Below are 21662 nucleotides of genomic sequence, written 5' to 3'. Positions count from 1 at the left end.
CAAGTTTTCTTCCTGTCTGTCCCCTGAAAGTCCCTCTCTGGCAAGGCTTCTGAGCTGCCTGAGTTGGAGGATTCTGGAGGGCACTCTGTCCCACTGCACCCTCCAGGCAGGTAGCTGCCTCCCTGTCCCGTGGACCGCCTTGGGAAGCCCTGGAAATGGCCCTTAAATAGAGTCCAAAGCTGAGTCCCCCGTCACTGACTGCTGTCTTTGGGCACCCCGTGACATCAGCCCTGTCCCCTGGCAGCCTTACTTGGTGCCTGTGGGTACAGCTGCTTCACACGTGCCCTTCGCTCTTCCCACCACTCCAAGACAGACAACCTCCTCTCCTTCAAGACCCCTCACAGGGCTGGGTCTCAGAACCCCGGCAGCCCTAACACCCCCGGGTGTGTCTTGGCCAGCACTGTGAGGGGGCTCTGGAAGCGGTGAGGGGGCTCAGACTGCTCTGTCTCCCGCTTAGGCGGCCTGAGCTGCAGAGGGCTGGAGCGGCCACTGCTCTGGACACCGTGTGTCTATAGGTGACGCCTGACAGTTCAGGAGCTCCTTGGGACAGAAAAATGAGCCGTCCCTGTGGAGCACTGCCCGGACTGCAGATTCTTGCATTTTTAAAGCTGCTAAGTTTCAGGGTGGTTTATGACCCAGCTGCAGTTACTGGAATGAACATCTTGGCTACATTTTTCATAGTTTACAACCACTTCTGATTATTAGAATCATCTTATTCCAGAAGTGAAGACATTCTGAATTCACGATACAATTTCAGTTTTAAAGTCTGCTCAAACCTCTTCTCTCTCTCTCCGCCCCTAAACCACCTGCCCCCAGCCCTGTATCGCGTGTATATGGCTCTCATGGCTTGGTTCGTGGGGCATGGTCTTTTCATCATCTCCTTCTTTTTGGAGATTTCCAACATGTGTTGTGTCAGAGGGGGCACCATCAAACAGGGCTCTGCCTAGGTGACAGCTGGTGGGGGCGGGGAGCTCCATGGCCACCATGGGGGTGGTGGCTTGGCGTGCCCATTTGTTCAAGGGTTGGTTCCTGCAATGTCCCCCCCACATGGTGCTGTCTTGTGACGTTTGGCCACATGTTGTCTTCCCTGCTGCTGGATGCTGGCAAGGCAGACCCTTCCATCTCAGTGCCCCTCCCACCAAAGCTGGTGACCAAGCAAGGTGGTGGCCGGGTCCAGTGTGTAACTTCTTAGAACTTGGAGGACTGATGCCCTTTTGTGCTTAGCTTTGGGACTTGGCTGCCATTCTGGGACCACCGGAAAAATCCGCTGGATTTCCATTCACCACAATGAATATCTTAGTTTATTGTACATCTGCCTCATAGCTTTTTAGAGGCTACTTCACCCTGGAAATCAGAAGAGCTGGTGTCTCCCTCCCCTGTTAGATGCAGGAGACCCAAATCTGTTCTCCCCAAATCCCCCTCCCATCTTCCTTGATGATGCACATGCTCTTCTGATGACCTCACGCCCCAGAAATCCTGCTCCTGCCTCCCCCCCCGCCTGGGTATAACCACATCCCTGCCCTTCTTGTCCTGTTCCAGGTTCTTATTCTACACTGGGCTGTCTGTCCTCTTCCCTCACTTAGTCTGAGAGCATCTTAGAAGCAGGGATCTAATCCAGGGGCAGGAAACTTCTGCTGATCTGGAATCAGGAGGGAAAGAGGTGTTACTCTTAGTAAAATTTTAAATACTTGAGGGGCGCCTGGGTGGCTCAGTCATTAAGCGTCTGCCTTTGGCTCAGGTCATGATCCCGGGGTCCTGGGATCGAGCCCCACATCGGGCTCCCTGCTCTGCGGGAAGCCTGCTTCTCCCTCTCCCACTTCCCCTGCTTGTGTTCCCTCTCTCGCTGTCTCTCTCTTTCAAATAAATAAATAAATAAATAAAATCTTAAAAAAAATTTTTAAATACTTGAAGTTTGACCCCAAACTTCTGCGTATACGGAAATATTTCTCGAGACTGTTACTGACATTCCTGCTGCAGTAAAAGTGCATCAAACGTGATGTGAAGCTGACTCAGGGGCTCAGGGTTATAGGAACAGCCCCTCCTATCCTCGTGCCCCACGGCCAGCTCAAGGGGAAGCCCCCTCCTGGCCGTGAGTCTGGCCCTCTGTCCTTGATATGTCCCTGTCTCAGGTTCACAGCTGCCCGCTGGATAGCGACCGCACCCTTGGGGTAGCGCTTCACGGAGCGCGATGTGGATTCACACCCATATTTAATGTGACCTGCACAACGACTCCAAGTTTGTGCTGGCCAGCGGACACAGTGTGACATGCGGGACAGTCTGTCCCCACGCTGACGGGCCCCATGGGCTGTGCTATTTTCTAGTACACACTGGCTTGGGACCCCAAGGGGGATGAAGAGCAAGAGTGACCACTGGCTGAGTGTTCAGTGTGCTAAGTGCTCTGCGCGACTGTCTCAGTTAATTTTCTCCGCACGCTCAGGCAGGTCTGTGATTGGGCGTCTTGATACAGGGCTGAGTGGGGGGTGGTAGGGCTCAAGGAAGGACAGTTGCCTTGCCCTTGGCTATTCCATCTTGTGTTTTGCTTATCCCACATCCAACCAACTGCCAAGCCCTGCTGACACCTCGTGGTCCTTCCATTTCTTCTCCATCCCCTCCAACACGGTCTTAGCTCAGGCCGTATTATTTCTCATCTTGTTTCACGTGATAGTTTGCCAGCTGGATTTGCTGCCTTTTATCATGTTCTCACAATCTGTTCTTCGCCCTGCTTCTTAGTTGATCCAATTGTACATCCAGTCAACTTCCTCCCACCCATCCATCCATCACCGAGTAACCCTACCTGCCTGCCCCTCTAAGACAGATGAAACTCTCTGCTGCTGACAGGATGAGGGGAAACTCCTGGGCCCTGCCCGTGCTCCTTCCTGCCTCCTTCCTCATCACTCCGCAGGGGAGGCCCTGCCCTCCAGCCATACTCAGTCAGCTGGGTGTCCCTCCATACCTTTGCACACACTGTCCCCTGCTTTGGGGCACCTCCAGACTTGGTTCAGGGGCCATTTCCTTTAAAAGGAGTTTGGCATCTTTGCACACGTCTGTCACCACACTGTTCCATAGATGTTGGGTTTCCCACTGTGACCAGTAGGCTGTGAGCCACTGGAGGGCAGGGCCTGGCTTTTGCCCAGCTCGGTGTCACCAGCATCTAGCGCAATGCATGACCCTCCGGCGCTTGATAAGCAATTGCTGAACGAATGGATGAGCAGATGTGCTGGGCCACGGACTCACAGATGGGGCGAGGTGGGGGAGGGAGAGATGGGTATTCAGTGGCCACCTTGCTCCCCCACCCCCTAGTCCCTAGAGCATCAGTTAGTATGGTTATGATACCCTTGCCAGATGCATACAGGTGCTCGGGAAAGGCTTGCGGCCAAAGACGGATGGAGGCAGGGCAGCCTGGGCTGGCTGTGAGCAGCGTTCCCTCTATAGCTGTGTTCTGTTTCCAGGGGTCTCCCTACACGCCCAGCACTGGTGGTTTTCCAGCTGAAGAATCTGACCAGGAACTGCCAACTCTCCTTCAGGAGCTGGGCATAGCAGAAGATTCAAGCCGAGATCCTCCCTTCTGGATTTTTTTTGGACACCCTCATAATGTTGGTGATATCAGTAAGAAAAACCAGTGTCCTTAAGCTGGACCCAAACCAGAAAGACCATGTAGTACACCCCCCCCACTCTCCAGGCCCCATAACAAGAGATCCCCAGTTTTCCTTTGGTGATTCATCTAGCATCCTAGAGGCTAGCTCTACATATGCTAAGCGGGGTAGGGGATCAGAGCATTTATCGGAACCTTGGTCCCTGAGTAACTAATCTGCACCCTCAGCAGTGTTCCATGAGCAGGGAATAACCTTCGGCTGTATTTGAGCCATTCATTGATGTATGGGAAGGGGTGGGGGTACAGTGGGACGGGTCCGCCCTGGGTGGAGGCCATAGGGGTGCCTTTTTTTGGTAGAGAATTTAAAAACAACAATAAAACTGACTAAAAATCGGCTTGTTTTTATGATCACCTAGCAGGAGCAGTTCTAAACAATGTCAGTGATAAAGTCCTCTTCCCTATCAGCTCCCCCAGCCCGCTCGATGCCCCCGTCTACCTAGAGCCATTACATTGTTCTCTTTTCACACCGTTAGCATTCTTTACGATACCAGAATACAGGGATGCAGTTAGTAAGCCTGCAAGTTCTGCCTGCCCAGAACGTAGGCCCTTCCAGGGTAAGAGGTCCCAGGTGCTTGTCTTTGTGCCCTGTGACCCTGGCCACAAGATTAGCGAGATTAGGCCAGACATTTATATTTGAGCCAAAGGTACCCAGGGCCAGTCCGGATATTGGGGAGCAAGGCAGCCTTGATGAGAACCTGCCCAACAGGGGTGCTCTGAATGGGGTGCTGATGAACGAGCCTAACCCAGTTCTCCGTCTTGGGGAATATCCGTGTGAGACCCTTAGAGAAGGCAGCAGGAACCGCTCTGGAGGTGACACCATGCCTGGGTCACCAGAGATGCTGCCCGTCCTGGACAGTGGGGAAGCCTTCTGCCATGAGTTCCTGCAGGCTCTGGAGTGACCCGGTGTGGAGGGGGGTCACATAATTTCAATTCCAAAGGCACTGAAGTAGGTTTGCTTTTATTTTCCCCATGCAACGTTTGGGACCGGAAGCAGCTCAGGCACACATAGGTAAGCAGTAGGGCACAGTGAGGAACAGGCTGGGTCCCACAGGGACCACTGGTGCTCTCCCCTCCCTCTCTGTATCCCCCTGAACTCACCATACTTGGGGCCCCCTCTCACTCTCTCTGCTCAAACCACACGGGCCTCCTCACTCTGACCCGACCTGTCCCCACCTCAGGCTTGTGCACTGACTCATTCCCTTACCTCCTCAAAACCTTTGCTCCACGTCCCCTTCTCGGGGCAGCCGATGCAGACCACCCTGTTTAAAATTGGACCCCATCTTCCTCCCACTTCTCCTGAGTCCCCCTTCCTTGTTCTATTTCTTCTTCTTACCACACGTATCACCATCAAATATATAATCAACTCATTTCCTAAGTTTATTGTCGATCTCGCCCACTGGAATGGGAGCCCATTCCACCTCTGTGTGTCTTATTTCCTGATGTATCCCAAGCTCATGGAAGGGCACCCTGCACATAGTAAGTACTCAGTAAGTACCTGTTGAATGAAGAAAAAGAAAAAAATAGAGCCCAGCATGAGGCAGGCCCTTCCAGAGCATCGGTTTTGAGTTCCGGTTTCTGTTTTGCTTCTCTTTTTCTGCCTGCCCACCATGGAGGGGCTCTCTCAGCTTCACCCAACTCCCCTTCCTGCCAGTTAGGGTTAGTGTGGGATTTGTGCTTCTGTGGCCACGGGAGCAAAAGGCTGGGGCAAGTTGGCCCTGCAGGGAGTCAGTTGATGGGGTGTCTCCCCAGCCCATCCTGTGACTTGGTTCAGCCTCGGAGCTCTGTCCTCCAGGTGCGGGAACAGGGGCCTCTTCTCAGACCGGTGCTCCTGGGGCGGGTCCTGCTCCCTCTGCATCCATCTTTGTGCTCCCCACATAGAGTGCGATTCTGTCCTCTGTGTCCTGCTGTGAGGTGTGCGTGCGTGCATGAGAGAGAGCGAGAGCGAGCAGAAGGACCCTCCCCATTCTCTCTTGTTCTGTGTGGCTCTTTCTTATGCCCCCTCCCCAAGCCTGTTCCCCCAAGAGGGACTTCTGGAAGACCATTCCTGGTTCTTGTCTTCATAGGCAGAGATTCTCTGTAATGACAGCTCTACTCAGAGGACTGGATTGCTGGAGGCTTAGGCATCATTATAGTCGGGGCTGCAGGCAGTGGTTTCCCCCCCCGGGGCCCATCTCCATCCTGCCCTTCTGGGGTGTGACATCAGGGTGGGAGGCTGAGGGTGAGGCGCTCTGGCCGAGAGCTTGGTTTGGCAGAGGATCTCAGGAACCAGGCAATCTCTCTGGCTTCCAGGCCTGCTCACTGGCTCTCCTGGTACCCCCGCTTCTATTCTCTCTGCCACGTCCTGTCATCTTCTAGGCCCTGCCTCAGGTCTCACCTCCTTTGCGACATTCCACCTGCCATGAGTGGCCCTCCTGGGAAAGCCAAGAACATCCCCTTTACCTGATCAGTCGTCTTTCTCTCTCTTGCCATGGATCTTTCCTGCCCCTGTCTGGTGTCCCCAGGGGACCCAGGTTCTTCAAGGGCAAGCTCTGCCCAGCTCTGTTTCCCTCGGCATCTAGATTAGGGCCTTGTTCCGGTAGGACCTCAGCACTTGCCTGTGAATGAAGGCACCTCCTCGGGGGGACAGCTCCTGGGTCTGGCGCACAGTGGAGGGGTCAATCAGTATTTGTGGCCTAGATGAAGACGCTCTCCAGATACTGACCCTTCCTTCCTGTGCCCAGTCTGTTCAATTCCAGCAATGCTTCCTGCAGACCTAATATGTGTTGGTTGCCGTGAAGGCTACGAAAGTAGATAAGGCGTGCTTTCTGCACCAAGGGGTCTGTACCATCCCCAGTGACTCGACTCTGAGAGAGAATGTAGGAGACGCAGTAACAGGGGAGGCTGGAAGAGTTCACTCTGCATGTGCTCACCCTGGAAAGATGAGCCAGGCATTCTTGCGGCCTCATGGAGGGAAACGTGTAATCTGCCTGGGAGGATGGGCCCGTCGACCTTATGGGACACGGGACCCTTGGCATCTCAGGGATGGGCCGGCCCAAGCCCCCACTTGCCCGTGTGGGATAATGATGGCAGGTGGACTCACAGGGTGGGAGGTGAATTAGGGGCTGAAGAACCTTGTCTAGGCCTGTGGGACCGAAAAGGCACCAGGGGACAGGTTTATTGTGATGCGGGGTCTCTTCCACATGCTTATTAAAGGAGACAAGTTTCAGCTTTGCTTCTCGGTCTGCCTAGTGGGAGATTCCCACGCTCATAAATGGCATTAATAACTTTCTCCTGCCTTTTATGTTGTTGGGAGGCCTGTCATCTGCCCCATAAAAGGCAGGGGCACTTACAGGTCTCCAGCTTGAGACCTGCACACTTCGGGCCTCTCCACCTTGCCCACGCTGCCCTGCACGGCCAAGACATGGCGAGCCGTTCCTACCGCTTCGGCTCCGGCGTCGGGGTCAGGAACTTCAGCTCCTGCTCTGCGGTCCTGCCCAAGCCCTCAGCCCGCAGCTGCGCTGGTGCCCTGAGCTCCCGCGGGGGCACTCCTGGGGGGCCTGGCTACAGGCGCCTTGGGGGCTTTGGCAGCCAGAGCCTGTATGCCGTGGGGTCCCCACGCACGGCGGTGAGTTGTGGATGGCCCCTGCGCAGCGGGGGCAGCTTCGGCTACCGGGTAGGGGGCCTCTGCGGGCCCAGCCTGCCCTGCATCACCAGCGTGTCGGTCAACGAGAGCCTCCTCACGCCCCTCAACCTGGAGATCGACCCCAATGCGCAGTGCATGAAGCACGAGGAGAAGGAGCAGATCAAGTGCCTGAACAATAAGTTCGCTGCCTTCATCGACAAGGTGGGTCTGCGGGCTGCTCCCTGGGGCTGTGGCACAGGAACGGGCAAGGGACTTGGAAACCAGTGACGAGCTGGGTTCACGTTCTCTGAGTCCCAGGTCTGCTACTCATCAGCACGTGGCCTTGAGAACATGACTGAATTGGGCTCTTGGTTTTCAAGTGTTACCAGCAGAATCAAATGCAATCAGTAATGGGTGTGAAGCCACCAGACAGAACAGGGCATTGATTGCTGCTTCTTCCCTGCCCAGCAAGAGCTGAGAGCGTGTCCATGGCCCCATCTTCTGGATCTCAGCCACCACACAGTGGCAGGGACAGGGGAATGGGCATGTCTGCTAGGCTGGTGTCTGACCCCACTCCTAGAGGAGATGCCACCATCCCCAGGGTGGAGAGGGGAACCAGGATGAGGAGGGGCCAGAAGCTCCTCTCCTGCTCCTTCCGCTGGGGACAGAGTGTGAGTTCCCAGGACTTCCGCTGGGGGCGCCCTCCCCACCCAATACTGACACAGATTAAAGACAGTGACTCGAGAAACTCCAGGAGAAAGCCCAAGAGGGGCTGTTGAATTGTACTTTGCTGATGTTGCAGTCTCTGAGCCCACCTTCTGGTTGGACGCAGAGCTCTGGTTTTCTCTGACTCAGGGGTGCCCCCTGAGAGCCTCTCTGAGGGAGGACAGCCACTGAAGTCCAGGGGAGGAAAGGCTCATCTCCAGGGCAGAATGGTGTGCATATCTATACCCAGGGACTTTGGATGCACACAGGGTGACGGTGCATGGGAGCTTTGCTCTCAGACAAATGCCACCATCAGGAATAAGCATCTCTGCAAGCGATGGTGCCATACATCTATTCTTAACACGCTGCTGGCTCTTCCCTGCCATCAGCACATCGTGCAAGCTGTTAATTTCACAAGGACATGCACCAAGTGTGTGTGTGGGGTGTGTTTGAAATCCAGCCCATGCTCTGTTCACCCGGCTGTGCGCCCCAGCAGGAGCTTGCGTCTGCCTGGAGTGGTCCCTTTGTCTAATTTGCTCGAAAGCACAGTGAGGGCCCTGAGCGTGCAAGGACCTTTGCACGCAGCCTTCTGGGCAGCACCCAGCTATGCAGCCTCTGTTGTGAGCAGTCGGTTCCGGTCTGAGGAGAAAGACTCAGACTGCCGCCCCAGGCTGGCTTTCTCTCCCCTGAGGTGGCCGGCAGCACCCTCACCTCCTTGGAATCACACTCTGGGTGTGCAAAGTGTATTGGCCAGATGGGTTTAAGCCGGCCTAGTGGGCAAGCCCAAGAGTGGGCCTGCATGGGGCCACCCAGGGCAGATGCCTTTGGTTAATTAGGGTTTGGTTTCTTTTCCCACAATGGTGGGCAATTGAGGGCTGCTTTCTACCAGGCTTGTGCTCCCAGAAGGTTAGGGCTTGGGAGGAGATCACCTAGTGCAGGGCTCACAAGGGCATGGGGCCTGGCAGGACCCGAATGAAGCCAAGCTGAGACGCATGCCTGCTGGAGGGGCAGCTGCTGTGATTCACCACCAGACCCAGGCCCGGCACTGCCTGAGCCTCTGGTTTGTCAAGGTCACGGAGATCCAGATTCTTGCCTGAAATTACTCAATTACTAAATGTTGGCAATGAATTTGATTTCTGTAAAACAGTTTGCTGGCCAAATAAAACCTGCCCGCTGGGTAGAAAGAGCCTGGGGCCTGCCCATGTACACTTGCTGAGATTCTGCTGCTGGATCAGTTTATCGTGAGGCTCAGAGAGAAGGAGGCACTGGGGCCTGGTTAGTGGCAGGGTCAGGCAGTGGGAGGTCTCCTAACTCCCGGTTCAGGGCCCCCGAGCTGGGCTCTCATGCCCCAGGATCAGAGGGAGGGAGAGCATGGTGGGTGCATTTTTAAATCACTGCCATAAAAATGCCCAAAGCTGAGTGGCTTAAAACAACACAAATTTATTATCTCATGAGGCCAACATCAAGGTGTCCGCCCTAGGGGAGGCCTGTTTTCAGGGACATGCAGGCTTTTGGCAGAATTGAGTTCCGTGGGATTGTAGGACTGAGGTCCCTCTTCCCTTGCTGGCTTGCTGCCGGAGCTTGTTCTCAGTTTCTAGAGGCTACTGGCATTCCTAGACTCAGGCCCTTTCTCCCTCCACCTCCAAAGCCGGTGATCGTGGTAGAGACCATGTCAGGTTCTGAGTTTCTCCTCCACCTCCTCCTTCTGTGCCCCTCTCCGCTCTTCTGCCTTCCTCATCCACTTTAAAGGGCCCATTTGATCCCTTGGGGCCATCTGGATAATTCCAGATCTCCTGGTCTTCAGCACCATGAGCTAAATTCCACCTGCAGGGTCCCTTTTGCCATGTAACGTAACCTATTCCCAGGTTCCAAGGATTAGGATGTGACCATCTTTGGGGGGCCACTTTTGCACCCCCCCATGGCCTGGGGTGTTTTTGTAGGGTAGATGTTATTTCATTCCTGCAGAATAAACACATCACAAATAGTGTGCTCTACGGGAAGGTGGGGATAGGGTGAGGGAACACGACTGGGGGAACATTTGTGACCTGCACTTTCAGGCTTTGCCAAATGATTTGGCCTTTGGCGGGAGGTCAAGCTGCTGCAGGCCAGGGGCCCTCCCCAAGGGCAGAGAAGGCTCTGGGATCCTGTGCACCTCTCTGGGCTCCTCCTGAGTCTTTTTCCTCCCCTCTGGGCGGCAGGTGCGCTTCCTGGAACAGCAGAACAAGCTGTTGGAGACCAAGTGGCAGTTCTACCAGAACTGCAAGTGCTGCGAGAGCAACCTGGAGCCCCTATTCCAAGGCTACCTTGAGACGCTGAGGTGGGAGGCCAAGTGCGTGGAGGCCGACAGCGGGAGGCTGGCCTCGGAGCTCAACCACGTGCAGGAGGTGCTGGAGGGCTACAAGAAGAAGTGAGTGTGGCCTGGCCAGGGGGTAGTTATGGGTGTGGGGCAGGTCTTGGCTGGGTCCATCCAACTCTCCAGGAGGCAGAGATCACTGAAGGTCAGGGTCATTCCAGGCTACTGCTCAGGTGCTTCTGTTTTCTCAGCCTGCTCCATCTGGTCTCGGCTCCCAGCTCTTGTGCGCCGCATCCTGGGGAGATCGAGAGAGAGGAATGATGAAACAGGAGGGTAGAGATCACTGGGCTGGAGGGAAGAACTTGGGAGCAGTCAGCGCTAGGATGGGCAGAAAGGAAAGATCCCTGGGGAGATATCTCGAAGATGATCCGGCTGATGCCATTCAAGGTATCTGATGAGTTCGGATAATTCTTTTATTTACTCTGTAGATAAATCGCCAGGCTCTTGTTCTGCAAGGCACTGCAATTCAAAGGCCCATGTAAATCTTTGGTTTTAACCTGACTTGTTTGGTTTGGCCATTACCTAGTTTAAACTCACCAGGTCACTGCTAATTTGCTCCTCTTTACCTGGTAGATATGGACAGAGAGAAGGGCGATTCTGACATAATCAGTCCTGGTAATACTAACTGGAAATAACTGGAGTTCTGATCTTGGAAGATCAGGTTTTCCCATCCAGATGGGCCCAGCGATGGGCTTACGCTTTCCTTGAGGGGATGCAAATGCCGACACAATTCTGTTTGCAGGTGGCAAGGTCTGTCTCCCAGTGTAGGAGGTGTGAGGGCCAGTAATTACACAGCTCAGGGTTTATAGCAGCCCAAATTACTCTGTCATTAAAAAGTTGTGGGAAGTGTGCTGTGAGAACTCTGGTTCTCCCGCTGGATGGGCAGGGCCGCTGCAGGAATGACCTCATGCGCGGGAGTAAGAGAATGTGCAGGGTTGTTGAGGAGGGGGTGGAAATGTTCCCCAGCAGTCTGGGCACAGTGGGTGCTTCCAGGATGTCAAGTCCTTGGATGTTGGGGGAGGGGAAGAGAACGTCACAGGGATGGCTTCATGGAGCTTTATGTTTTGTACAATTTTCGGGTTGAAAGACCCCCCTCGCTCCGTGGAGCGTCTGTCTTTCATTCATCCCACAAATATGTCCAGAGAAACTTCCTGCACACCAGGCAATTTAACCCAAGATGCAGAGAGATTCAATGACTTGCCTGAGTTTTGCAGCAACTTTAGTTCAAGCTTAGATCAGAAACCAGGGACTTGATCTCCATGACCAGTGTCCTTTTGGTGGGTTCTTTGGGACTGAAAAATAGGAGTCCAAAGAGGCCAAGCCTCTTCTCCCAAGGCACGCAGCAAGTGAAGGATAGAACCAAGTTGTGTAGAAAACCTAGGGCTCTCTGGCCGGTCCAAAGCCCCCTTCTCAAGGACCTCTCCACCTGTGTGTCTCTCCTCAGGTATGAAGAGGAGGTGGCCCTCAGGACCACAGCTGAGAATGAGTTTGTGGTGCTGAAGAAGGTGAGTGACTCTTCCCACATGGGAGGAATGAAATCTTGGATGCTGGGGGCCTCTGAGACTCGCCAAGATGTGTCAGTCTAGTCGTGGTGGCCAGGCACTCGAGTCCACTGACAGATGGAGGCCAGTTAGTCAGCAATGTCCCTATGAGAGTGACATCGATTTACAAGTGGCCATGGGAGTTAAGCAGGGAGTCTACAGAGAGCCAGACAGCAGCACCATGAGGTCTCACGCCTGAGAGTCAGCTACTTGGGGTGGTGCCTGACCTGTGTGCCAAGGACGACCTGCTGGGGCGTGCGCTCATGGCTCTGTGGCCACCACATGGTCACGCTCCATGGGCCAGTCTGGCTCAGGGGTAGCAGTCTGCCATTTCAGGCTGTGATTTTAGGCCACCCACTTCAGAAAGATCTCCAATTCTGGAGGAATCAGAAAAAAGTCTGTAAGGGGTCAGACTTCTCTTCACTCCCTATTCCTAGGTGGTCCCACGGATGTTTCTGTCATAGAGAAGAGTGGGCCAGAACATGGCCTTGGGGCCCCCTATAGAGTGCAGAGGTCCAGGGGCACTGAGTGACCCTGTTATCCTTTCCTCGTGTGTGTTCACCAGGACATAGACTGTGCCTACCTGCGCAAGGCTGACTTGGAGGCGAATGTGGAGGCGCTGAGGGAGGAGATGGGTTTCCTGCAGGCCCTCTACGAGGAGGTGAGTTTCTTCCCATCTCCAGAAGAGCAAGTGAGGGAGGAGAGGGTGGAGGCTTTTTGGGTTGTGGCTTGTCTTGGGCCCTTGGCTCTAGAGAGGGTTGTCCATCCCTAACTCTTCTAGGGCCTAAACACCTCTCCTTCTGTGACCAGAGGAGATTTTCTCTTGCTCAGGCCTCCTTGCAAAATGGAAATGGGTGATGTCCTTCCTTTAAAATGATTTGAAAGACTAGGATTCATTGCCTGTCTACACAGGACAACATGAAGTGGAGATTTGAGAATATAGGTATGGATATATAGAGATAATAATATCTTATTAATTCCGGTAGTGTGAAAACTTAATTAGAAAAGCCAGGAATCTGAATCTGTACATTATCTGGTTGATTACATTTATACAGATAGCTAGAGCTGATCTGGATTGTTGGGGCCCCAGGTGGAGTGATCCCCTTTGTCTCTATCCCTAGAAATCTGCCTCTGTTGATCCAGGCTTTAATGGAATTCCACCTTACTCACTGCCTTGAGGCCATGGTCCAAATTCCAGCCCTTTTCTCTTAAAATTCCCCTCTGAAATTTTGCAGTTTATTTCCTGAAGCTACAGGTGGGGACTGTTTTTTACCTATAGCGATGGGAATCAGAGAGGGATTTGGAGCTGAGGGCACTGGTTGCTGTCTCCTACAGGAAATCTACCTTCTTCAGTCACAAATCTTGGACACCTCGGTGGTGGTCAAGATGGACAATAGCCGGGAACTCAACATGGACTCGGTTGTGGCAGAGATCAAGGCTCAGTATGACGATGTTGCCAGCCGCAGCCGGGCCGAGGCTGAGTCCTGGTACCAAACCAAGGTGAACTGGAGGGCCGGGCTGCCCATTGGGCAGGGAGCATAGCCGGAACCCGGAGCTTCCCTGGGACAGGTGCCCATGCACTGAGAGGGGCTACCGCATAGGCCCAAGCAGAGCAGGTGTAGGAAGTGGGACCGTGGCTGAAGAACAGTGGGCTGACTCTCCAGTGACAACCCAGCACCCCCTCCAACAATGTCACAACCACTGGCTGTTTCTCAATGTTGGTCCCCCAACCCACAGTGCGAGGAGATGAAAGCCACAGTGAGCCAGCAGGGTGAGGACCTCCGCAGAACCAAGGATGAGCTCAACGGGCTGAACCGCCTGATCCAGAGGCTGACGGCGGAAATGGAGAATGCCAAGCAGCAGGTCAGGGGGCGCTGAGACCTCAGCCGGTGTACCTGCTGCTTCTGATCTGCTCCCTGCTCTCCTCCTACCTGGACGGGCAGCTGCTATCTTTGGAGAGGCTTAGATTTTAACCACCTGCACCTGAAGTTTGCACAAAACATTTTAGGGGGAGGATAGGTCTGTCTACCTTCTCTGAATTCTGCTGTTATTTCCCTTCCTATCCCTTCGCTGCTTCTCTCCTTCTAACGTACCTTAGATAACGTGGTCTAGGGCAGGTTATGTCCTGCTGTCTCTCTCCCCGCCTCTCTGGTTGGACTTGAGGTGCACAGACCTGAACTGATCCCATGCCACTCTATTCAAAGTGCACACGACCACCGTCTGCGCATCTCTGCAATTCAGCGTGTTCTTTCCTTCATCTTTATTCCGTTCTCCTCCATCCCCAGACTCATTCTCATGCAGCTAATATACGTCCCTCTGCCATACATATATTTACATACACACATACATACATATGTATCCTTTAAAATAAATTTATATAAACTTCTTGGTGTTTTAAATTTACATAATGACATTACGCCATAACTCTCATCTGATTCTTCCCATAGCCAGTTCAAAGTCTTTGAAATCCATGCAGGTTGCTCTAAATGATCTGTTTCATCTTTTCTATGCTATTGAATGCATTACTACTCATAAGCCAGAGTTTCCTGTCCATTCCCCTATGGATGGCTACTCCGTTTGCCTCCAAGTCTTTGCTACTACAACCAGTTGTATCATGAACATTTTTTATATATTTTTACACACGTATACGTGTTTCCATGTACATCTACATGAGAGATGTCTTGAAGGTATAAAGCAAGAAGTGGCAATGTTGAGTTGTAGGATATTCACTGAATTACTTCCCGTAAGAACCCTCAGAACTCTGTGCCGGCACACAATCCCACCGTAGACAGGTGGGGGCTTCTGCTTAAACTCACTATTATCAGACTCCGATACGTGTGGCTTTAGTAGGTGTGAACTAGCAACAAGTTGTTTTTTAAATTTTCATTTCTCTGGTTAACTAGTGATGTCGAATGTCTCCTCATAGGCTTACTTACTCATCTGCATTTCCCATTCTAAGCACTGCCTATTCCTATCTGCCCATTTTTGTATTGTGATTCCTGTCTTTTTTCTCGACTATTTGCAGCAGTTCTTTGTCCATTCTGTCTAGATCGTAATCCTTTGTCAGTTCTGCATGTTGTAGTTCATCTCCTCTCAGGCTGCCACTGGTCTGTTTGCTTTCCTGAACAGAAATCTTTAACCTGGGTGTGGCCACACCCATCAGCTCTTCCCTTAATGGTTTATACTTATGAAGGTTTGAGGTCATAGAGGTATCCTTTTGCATTCTTGTCTTCAACTAGTTTTATAGTTTTACCTTTCACATTTAGGTCTTTAACCTGTCTAAACTTTATTTTTTGTATATACAAAGAGTAAGGTTTAAGCTAATTTGTTTCTACAGATAGTAAGAAAATACATCATGTAATCCATTCCTTATCCACTGGTTTGTGATACGACCTCTGTCCTAATCCTGAGTTCTCACATACCTGTGGCTCAATTTCTATCCTTTCCCTTCTGTGTCGTGGTTCTCAAACACTGTGTAAGATGTATCGCAATTAATTCATTGCTATTCATAGCTGAGGTGATAAAATATGGGAATGGTCCTGGAAGTGAAATTAGAGAAGATTGGAAGTTATCCTCGCTTGCATGCTAATATGCTTTTAAAAATATTTATTTCATTGTGGTAAGAACTGTTAATATGAGATCTACCCTCATAATGCATTTTTTAAGGGTACAATACATGATTGTTGACAGTGTGGTACAGTGGGTCTCTAGAGCTTATTCATCTTACTTAACTGAGACTTTATGACCATTGATTAGTAACTCTGTATTTTCCCTCCTTCCGCCCCTGGCAGCCAGTGTCCCACTGTTTGATTCTATAAATTTGACTCTTTTATTTTAATTTAAAATTTTTTTTAATTTGACTATTTTAGGTATTTCATATAAGTGGACTCAGGTAGCTTGTCTTTCTGTATCTGGCTTATTACACTTAGCATAATGTATTCAAGATTCATCCATGTTGTGGTATATTGCAGAATTTCCTTTTTTTTTTTTTAAAGTCTGAATAGCATTCCATTGTATGTTTATACCACGTTTTCTTTATCTGTTCATCTGTAGATAGACACTTAGGTTGTTTCCATGTCTTGGCTGTGGTGAATAGTGCTGCAATGAACATGGGAGTGTTAATATCTCTTTGAGATCCTGATTTTAATTTTTTTGGATAAATACTCAGAAGTGGGATTGCCAGATCATAGGGTAGTTCTATTTTTAATTTTTTGAGGACCCTCCACACTGTTTTCCATAGTAGTTGCACCATTTTGTATTCCCACCAACAGTTTGCAAGCAGTTCAATTTTCTACATCCTCGCTAACACTTAGCTTGTTTTTTTTTGATAATAGCCAACCAGGCAGGTGTGAGGTGATTCTCATTGTGGTGTTGATTTTCATTTCCTTGGAGATGAGTGATGCTGAGTATCTTTGCATGTACCTGTGGGCCATTTATATGTCTTCTTCGGAGAAATGTCTCTTTAAGTTCTTAGCCCATTTTGAAAATCAGATTATTAAGGGTTTTGTTTTTGCTATTGAGTTGTAGGAGTTCCTTCTGCTTTAAGTGGGGCAGAAGGGAGGAGCTACAGTTAGTATGTTGGGTGTTTACATAGGGAATCCTTCCAGTCTGCTGATCTCAGTGGGTCAGAGAATGGAACCCCTTATAGTGGCCTATGAAAACCTGGGCTTGTCACTAATTACTGGTAGCTTAGGGCAAGTCACAGCTTCTCTGAGTCTCATTTTCTTCATCTGCATAATGGGAATAACCATGCCTGTTCTCACAAGCTCAGAGAGTAACCGGAGGCGAATAAGGTAGCATCTGTGAAAGTGCCTTGTAAACTAACAACAGTAAACAAACGTAAGATAATATCACTACTTATTACCAGCCCTGTCCCAGTGCTAACATTCCCTCCCTCTAACGGCTCACCAGGCCTTGGGTTTTACAATAAAGTGGTACAAAAATGGAGGAAGAAAGCTCCAAAGGGCCATTATATCCCTGCTTAGTTTATTTGCAAGTTGACCATTTTGAATGGGGTTGACCGAGGCCATGGGGGACCCACCAGCGTTCCCACAGCCTGCACCCCCCTCAAACTCCTTTCTTCCTCTCTTCCCTGACAGCGCTACAAGCTGGAGGGTGCTGTGGCAGAGGCGGAACAGCAGGGCAAGGCGGCCCTCAGTGATGCCAAGTGCAAGCTGGCGGGGCTGGAGGAGGCCCTGCAGAAGGCCAAGCAGGACATGGCCTGCCTGCTCAAGGAGTACCAGGAGGTGATGAACTCCAAGCTGGGCCTGGATGTGGAGATCGCCACTTACCGCAGGCTGCTGGAGGGCGAGGAGAGCCGGTGAGGACGGGGCTCAGGGTCACTTCACATCCCCACTCAGGGCTTGAAGACTGCCTCGCTCGACTATAATCCTCCAGGCAGAGAGCATTCAAACCAGGAAGGACTCCAGAAAGACTCTAGAAATCATGGAGTCCAACCATTTCCCCATTTTCAGACAGGGAAACTGAGGCCTAGAGAGGGGAAGGAACTTGTTCAAGGTCACAGCTAGGTAGTGGCTATGCTTACATTACACCAATCTCCTGGTTAGGGTTCCAGTGATCCTTGCCCTCCTACACTGCCCCTCTGGCGGCACCTCAAGCTTGTTCCAAGACAACTGCTTTACCCTGTTGGCTGAAAGGATGTTTCTGCAATCACATCTCAATGGGTTGCAAAAGCTGGAATCATTCAGAAGATTTGTTAAAGGCCATTTGATTTGGAGTGCACAGTCAAGGAGCCCCGTAGTTCCATGTTCAGGACCAGCAAATGGAGATGAGCAGCTCAGCGTCCTTGCTTAGCAGGGAAAGACAGGGCTGGACATAAATCCATCCTCCAGGTGACCAGGGTTAGTGTCCCAGGGAGGCTGTTGGGGGCTTCTCAGAGGAGGAGGTAGAAGAGCTGAGGGGGTGGGAAAGGGACAGGAGACATCAGGCTGTGCTGACAGTTTGAGCCAAGAACCGGGGCAGTGAAGTCAACAAGGGAAGGAGCAATGTGGATTTATACCTGGGGTAGTGGCGGGGCCCCTAGCCTAGAGGTGGCCGCATCATTACTGCCTCCTAGCTGGGTTCCGTCACGGAGGAGCAGGCCAGACTGGGGGGAGTAGAATATAAAGGTTAAGATCACAGGCTGGGAGCCAAACCACCTGGGCTCAAATCCCAGCTCTACCACTTCCAACTCTGAAACCTTATGCCTCAGCCTCCTAATCTGTAAAACAGGTAATCGTAAAACCCACCACTTTAGGCTATTGCAAGGATTAAGTGAGTTAATGTGCATAGTAAGCACAAGTAGGAGCAGGTTACAATCAGAGTAAGAATCTGTCTATCCAGGGTGGCCAGGCAGGGCTGTACTATGGAGAGGCTCCTTATTAACCAGGTTAGCTTTAGAAATCTGATGTTTGTGGCACCCATGGCAGCCGGCCATGCTGCTGGATTTGTGCTGTGCTTGACCAAAGCAGGTAAACTTTTCTGTCCATGTCCTCAGGCCACCAGAGTCTACCTCCTCCTTTGTACACTTAGCCTCAATCTGCTCATCTACATTCAGTGAGGCACTGGGCATTTGCGCCGTGAAACTTACTTTCATTGTAATCATCATCATCATTAGCGTATTAATAACTCCACCATATAATGAATGAGGCACTGTCTCCAACACATGAGATTTTATTTCATTTTTTAAAGATTTAATTTATTTATTTGACAGAGACAGCGAGAGAGGGAACACAAGCAGGGGGAGTGGGAGAGGGAGAAGCAGGCTTCCCGCGGAGCAGGGAGCCCGATGCGGGGCTTGATCCCAGGACCCCGGGATCATGACCTGAGCAGAAGGCACACATTTAACGACTGAGCCACCCAGGCACCCCAACACATGAGATTTTAAAAGATGGTTTAGTGTATGGCATCTTGCATATTGTGACCATTGACCTTCTAACAGATCTTCCCTTCTTGGCACTTAGTAAGTTCAATTGGATTACGCTAGTAATTCTCATTGCAGAAAATAAGAAAATTAAAGCAGCCATCATCACTCAACTTGGAGACAGCTGCTGCTAGCATTGTGACTCCACAGGCAGCATGATGGCTAGAATCTTCTGGAAGGGCACAGTTCCAAGGCTGTGGTAGAGTCAGATTCACGTGGCAGGAAAGTGAGCCCAAAGCATAGATCCTCACGGAAAAGCTGTAGCGCGTAGAGGTGCTCTGTATCAGGCAGAAGGAATCAGACTAGGGCTCTCCTGGAGGGTAAGGTTTGAAGCTGGGGGTTAACAAAGAGGGAGACATAGAACTGAAAGTTCAGGTGGGTGTGAGGGAGGAGGGGGCCCACGGCAGTGATATAAATATCCCACCATCAACGAAATGTTCTAATGTTAATAGCAAACACAGTGCATTTACTGTGTGCCAGGCTCTATTTGTAGGCACTTGGCAACGTAGAGCTTACCACAATCCTGGAAGGTGGGTATGATCATCCCTGTTTCAGAAATGAGGAGACTGAGGCACAGAAGGCCTAGGTGACTTGTCCAAGGTCACCCAGCTAGTAAGTGGCTCAGCCAGATTTGTGCCCAGGAGGCTTGGCTCCAGAGTCCAGACTCTTAACCACCATACCCTCCTGCCTCCCTCTGCATTATCAAGTCATGTGGATATCTGGGTAGCATGTAAACTCATGGGATAAAAATGGATCGATTAGAATGAGAGGCAAGCATTTTCCTACCTAGAGGTGCCCAGTTAGGCAGTGGCTGATCCCATCCTCTACTGGGCTGTGCTGGAATTTCCAGCCAGGGGACAAGGAGGATAACCCCCACTGTAACCCATGTCCACCTTTCAGTACACCAACCTTCCATGGCCGAGAAGCAAACAAGGCACAAAGTGGCCCTTTGGGTCCTGCAATCTTAACATTCCCCTGTCCTTTTGGGATCCCTGGGAGCAGGAGCAATGCTGATGCTCTCTGTAGTGGGTAGGCAGCATGCCGCCAGCCCCTCAGCTCTGCTCCCCTCACTCAGGATGGAGCAGAATAGGCCCGATCGAGCAGGAGCAGAGGAACTCCGTTCTGAATGTTTGCTCTCTCTCTCTCCCCTGCAGCTTGTGTGAAGGTGTGTGCTCCGTCAATATCTGTAAGTTGGGTGTATATCATGGGCATCGTTCTTTTGAGTGTTAATACTGGGTTGCATCTAATGGGTGACTCTGTCTGTGGGCACTGTGTGGGGGATAAAGGGGCTGAGGTCTCTGGGATCTGCACAAATGGGTGGTCCAAAATATTTGGCCCCTACGCGGGTCCACCTGGAACATGTGTGAAACCTAAGCTAGTGATGGTGGCAAGTTCTGCCCCCCTAATTGGTTCTGCAAAAATAGCCCAAGTCTTTCAGTTACACAAAGAATACTCCTCAAATGGCACAATGTTTTGATAAGAAACATGAGATGTTTATTCTGATCATTTGGGCCACTGCAGGCAACTCTTAAATCTTTATCCTTAGTAATCCAACATGTACGCAGTCCCTAGGCTAAGTGTCTATCCGTTCTTCTCATCCTTGCAGCAACCGTATTTCTAGATGATTCCTCCACTGTGACCATCAGTTTTTGCTCAAAGATTGTATAAACACATCTCAACATTAGTCTGGTTCAAGTAGAGTTAGGTATCCCGTTGGCTAAACACACTCCTTCCAGAAACAGTTGGCAATGGGTTTGGATTTGCCTGGAGTTGTAAAGATTCATGTTGCTGGTCGTGCCGAATGTGAAGAAAGCAAATCATTGGTTCCAAAAAATTCTGGGTCAGGGGATGGAAGAGAATTCTGACTCAGTGTCTCCTTCCACAGGTGTGAGCCGTTCCCAGGGCGGCGTGGTCTGTGGGGACTTCAGTGCCACTGTCCCCCGTGGCCCGGGGGGCGTGGCCACCAGCAGTGGCATCCTCCGCTCCCCCTCTGTAGTGGGTACTTGCTCCAGTGTCAGATCGGTGCGGTTTGCGTAGAGGGTGTGGGTCTGACGGGGGCAGGGGTGGGGAGCAGGAGGGAAAATCATTGCTCTCTGAGACCCTAGGGTCAGTGTAGGAATTTCCCCTGACTGGGAACCCAGACTGACTCTCCAGTTTCCTTCTTACTGCAATTAGGACTTACCCTTCGAGCGCATGACTGACACCTCCATTGAGTCTCCCCTCCCTCCCTTTTTGATAGAAGCTGCTCAGCCACTTTCTTCCCCAACTACCTTCCGATTAGCAGACATTTACTAAGTACCGACTGCGTGCCAGACCCTCTGGGAAGGGAGCCGGGTCGGGGAACGGCGATGGGGGGCACACCTCTGCTTTGCCCTCAGAGGAGCGGTGGGCGTGTCACCTCAGCACTGAGGGGGTGGCGGGGCAAGTAGACTGGGGGTCTGGGAGGCCCCTCACTGATCTGAGAGACTGTGCATTCCCAGGGTGTCCCCCAACTCTTCACGTGTCAGGATGGAAAGGTTGACTGAAGCTAATGGCTGAGGTGTTTAGGTTGGTGGTTGGTTGGGATTTTTTTTTTTTTTTTGTATTTGGACAATTCCTATTATGGCTCCTACTCTCTTTGAGTGTATGTGATTAAATATTGATGGTAAAAATTTTCTCCTAGTATAAATGAATGCCTGCCTCCTTTGTGGTTTTCCCTAGCGCCCCCCCTCCTCCCTCAATCCCCGACCATCTCAGTGCTTCTGCAAGTGTGGTCCACGGACCACCACCACCAAGTCAGGGTCCCCAGAGATGGGAGGTGGAGGGGACTTCTTCAATTAGTAGATCCTGGACTCCAACCAGAACTACTGAAGCAGAAGTTCCATGGAAGAGCTCGGGGATCTGAGTTT

The 21662-nt window shown here is 51.4% G+C and overlaps 1 protein-coding gene across 1 annotated transcript; it reads left to right on the top strand.

Moving 5' to 3' along the window:
- Positions 1-7052: 7052 nt before the first annotated feature.
- LOC118008486 (keratin, type II cuticular Hb5-like) lies at positions 7053-20838 on the top strand. The gene is made up of 9 exons (XM_035002027.1): positions 7053-7475; positions 10157-10365; positions 11756-11816; positions 12418-12513; positions 13188-13352; positions 13590-13715; positions 16952-17172; positions 19929-19960; positions 20660-20838. Exons 1-9 carry the CDS (start codon positions 7053-7055, stop codon positions 20809-20811), a joined length of 1485 nt encoding a protein of 494 aa, XP_034857918.1. The 3' UTR covers positions 20812-20838.
- Positions 20839-21662: the final 824 nt, after the last annotated feature.

This window comes from Mirounga leonina, unplaced genomic scaffold, assembly GCF_011800145.1.
Source record: "Mirounga leonina isolate KUSES-001 unplaced genomic scaffold, KU_Mleo_1.0 Mir_126, whole genome shotgun sequence".
In the NCBI taxonomy this organism is placed as follows: Eukaryota; Metazoa; Chordata; class Mammalia; order Carnivora; family Phocidae; genus Mirounga; species Mirounga leonina.
Note: the sequence above shows the minus strand (reverse complement) of the source record. Positions and strands in the feature narration are given on the sequence as shown.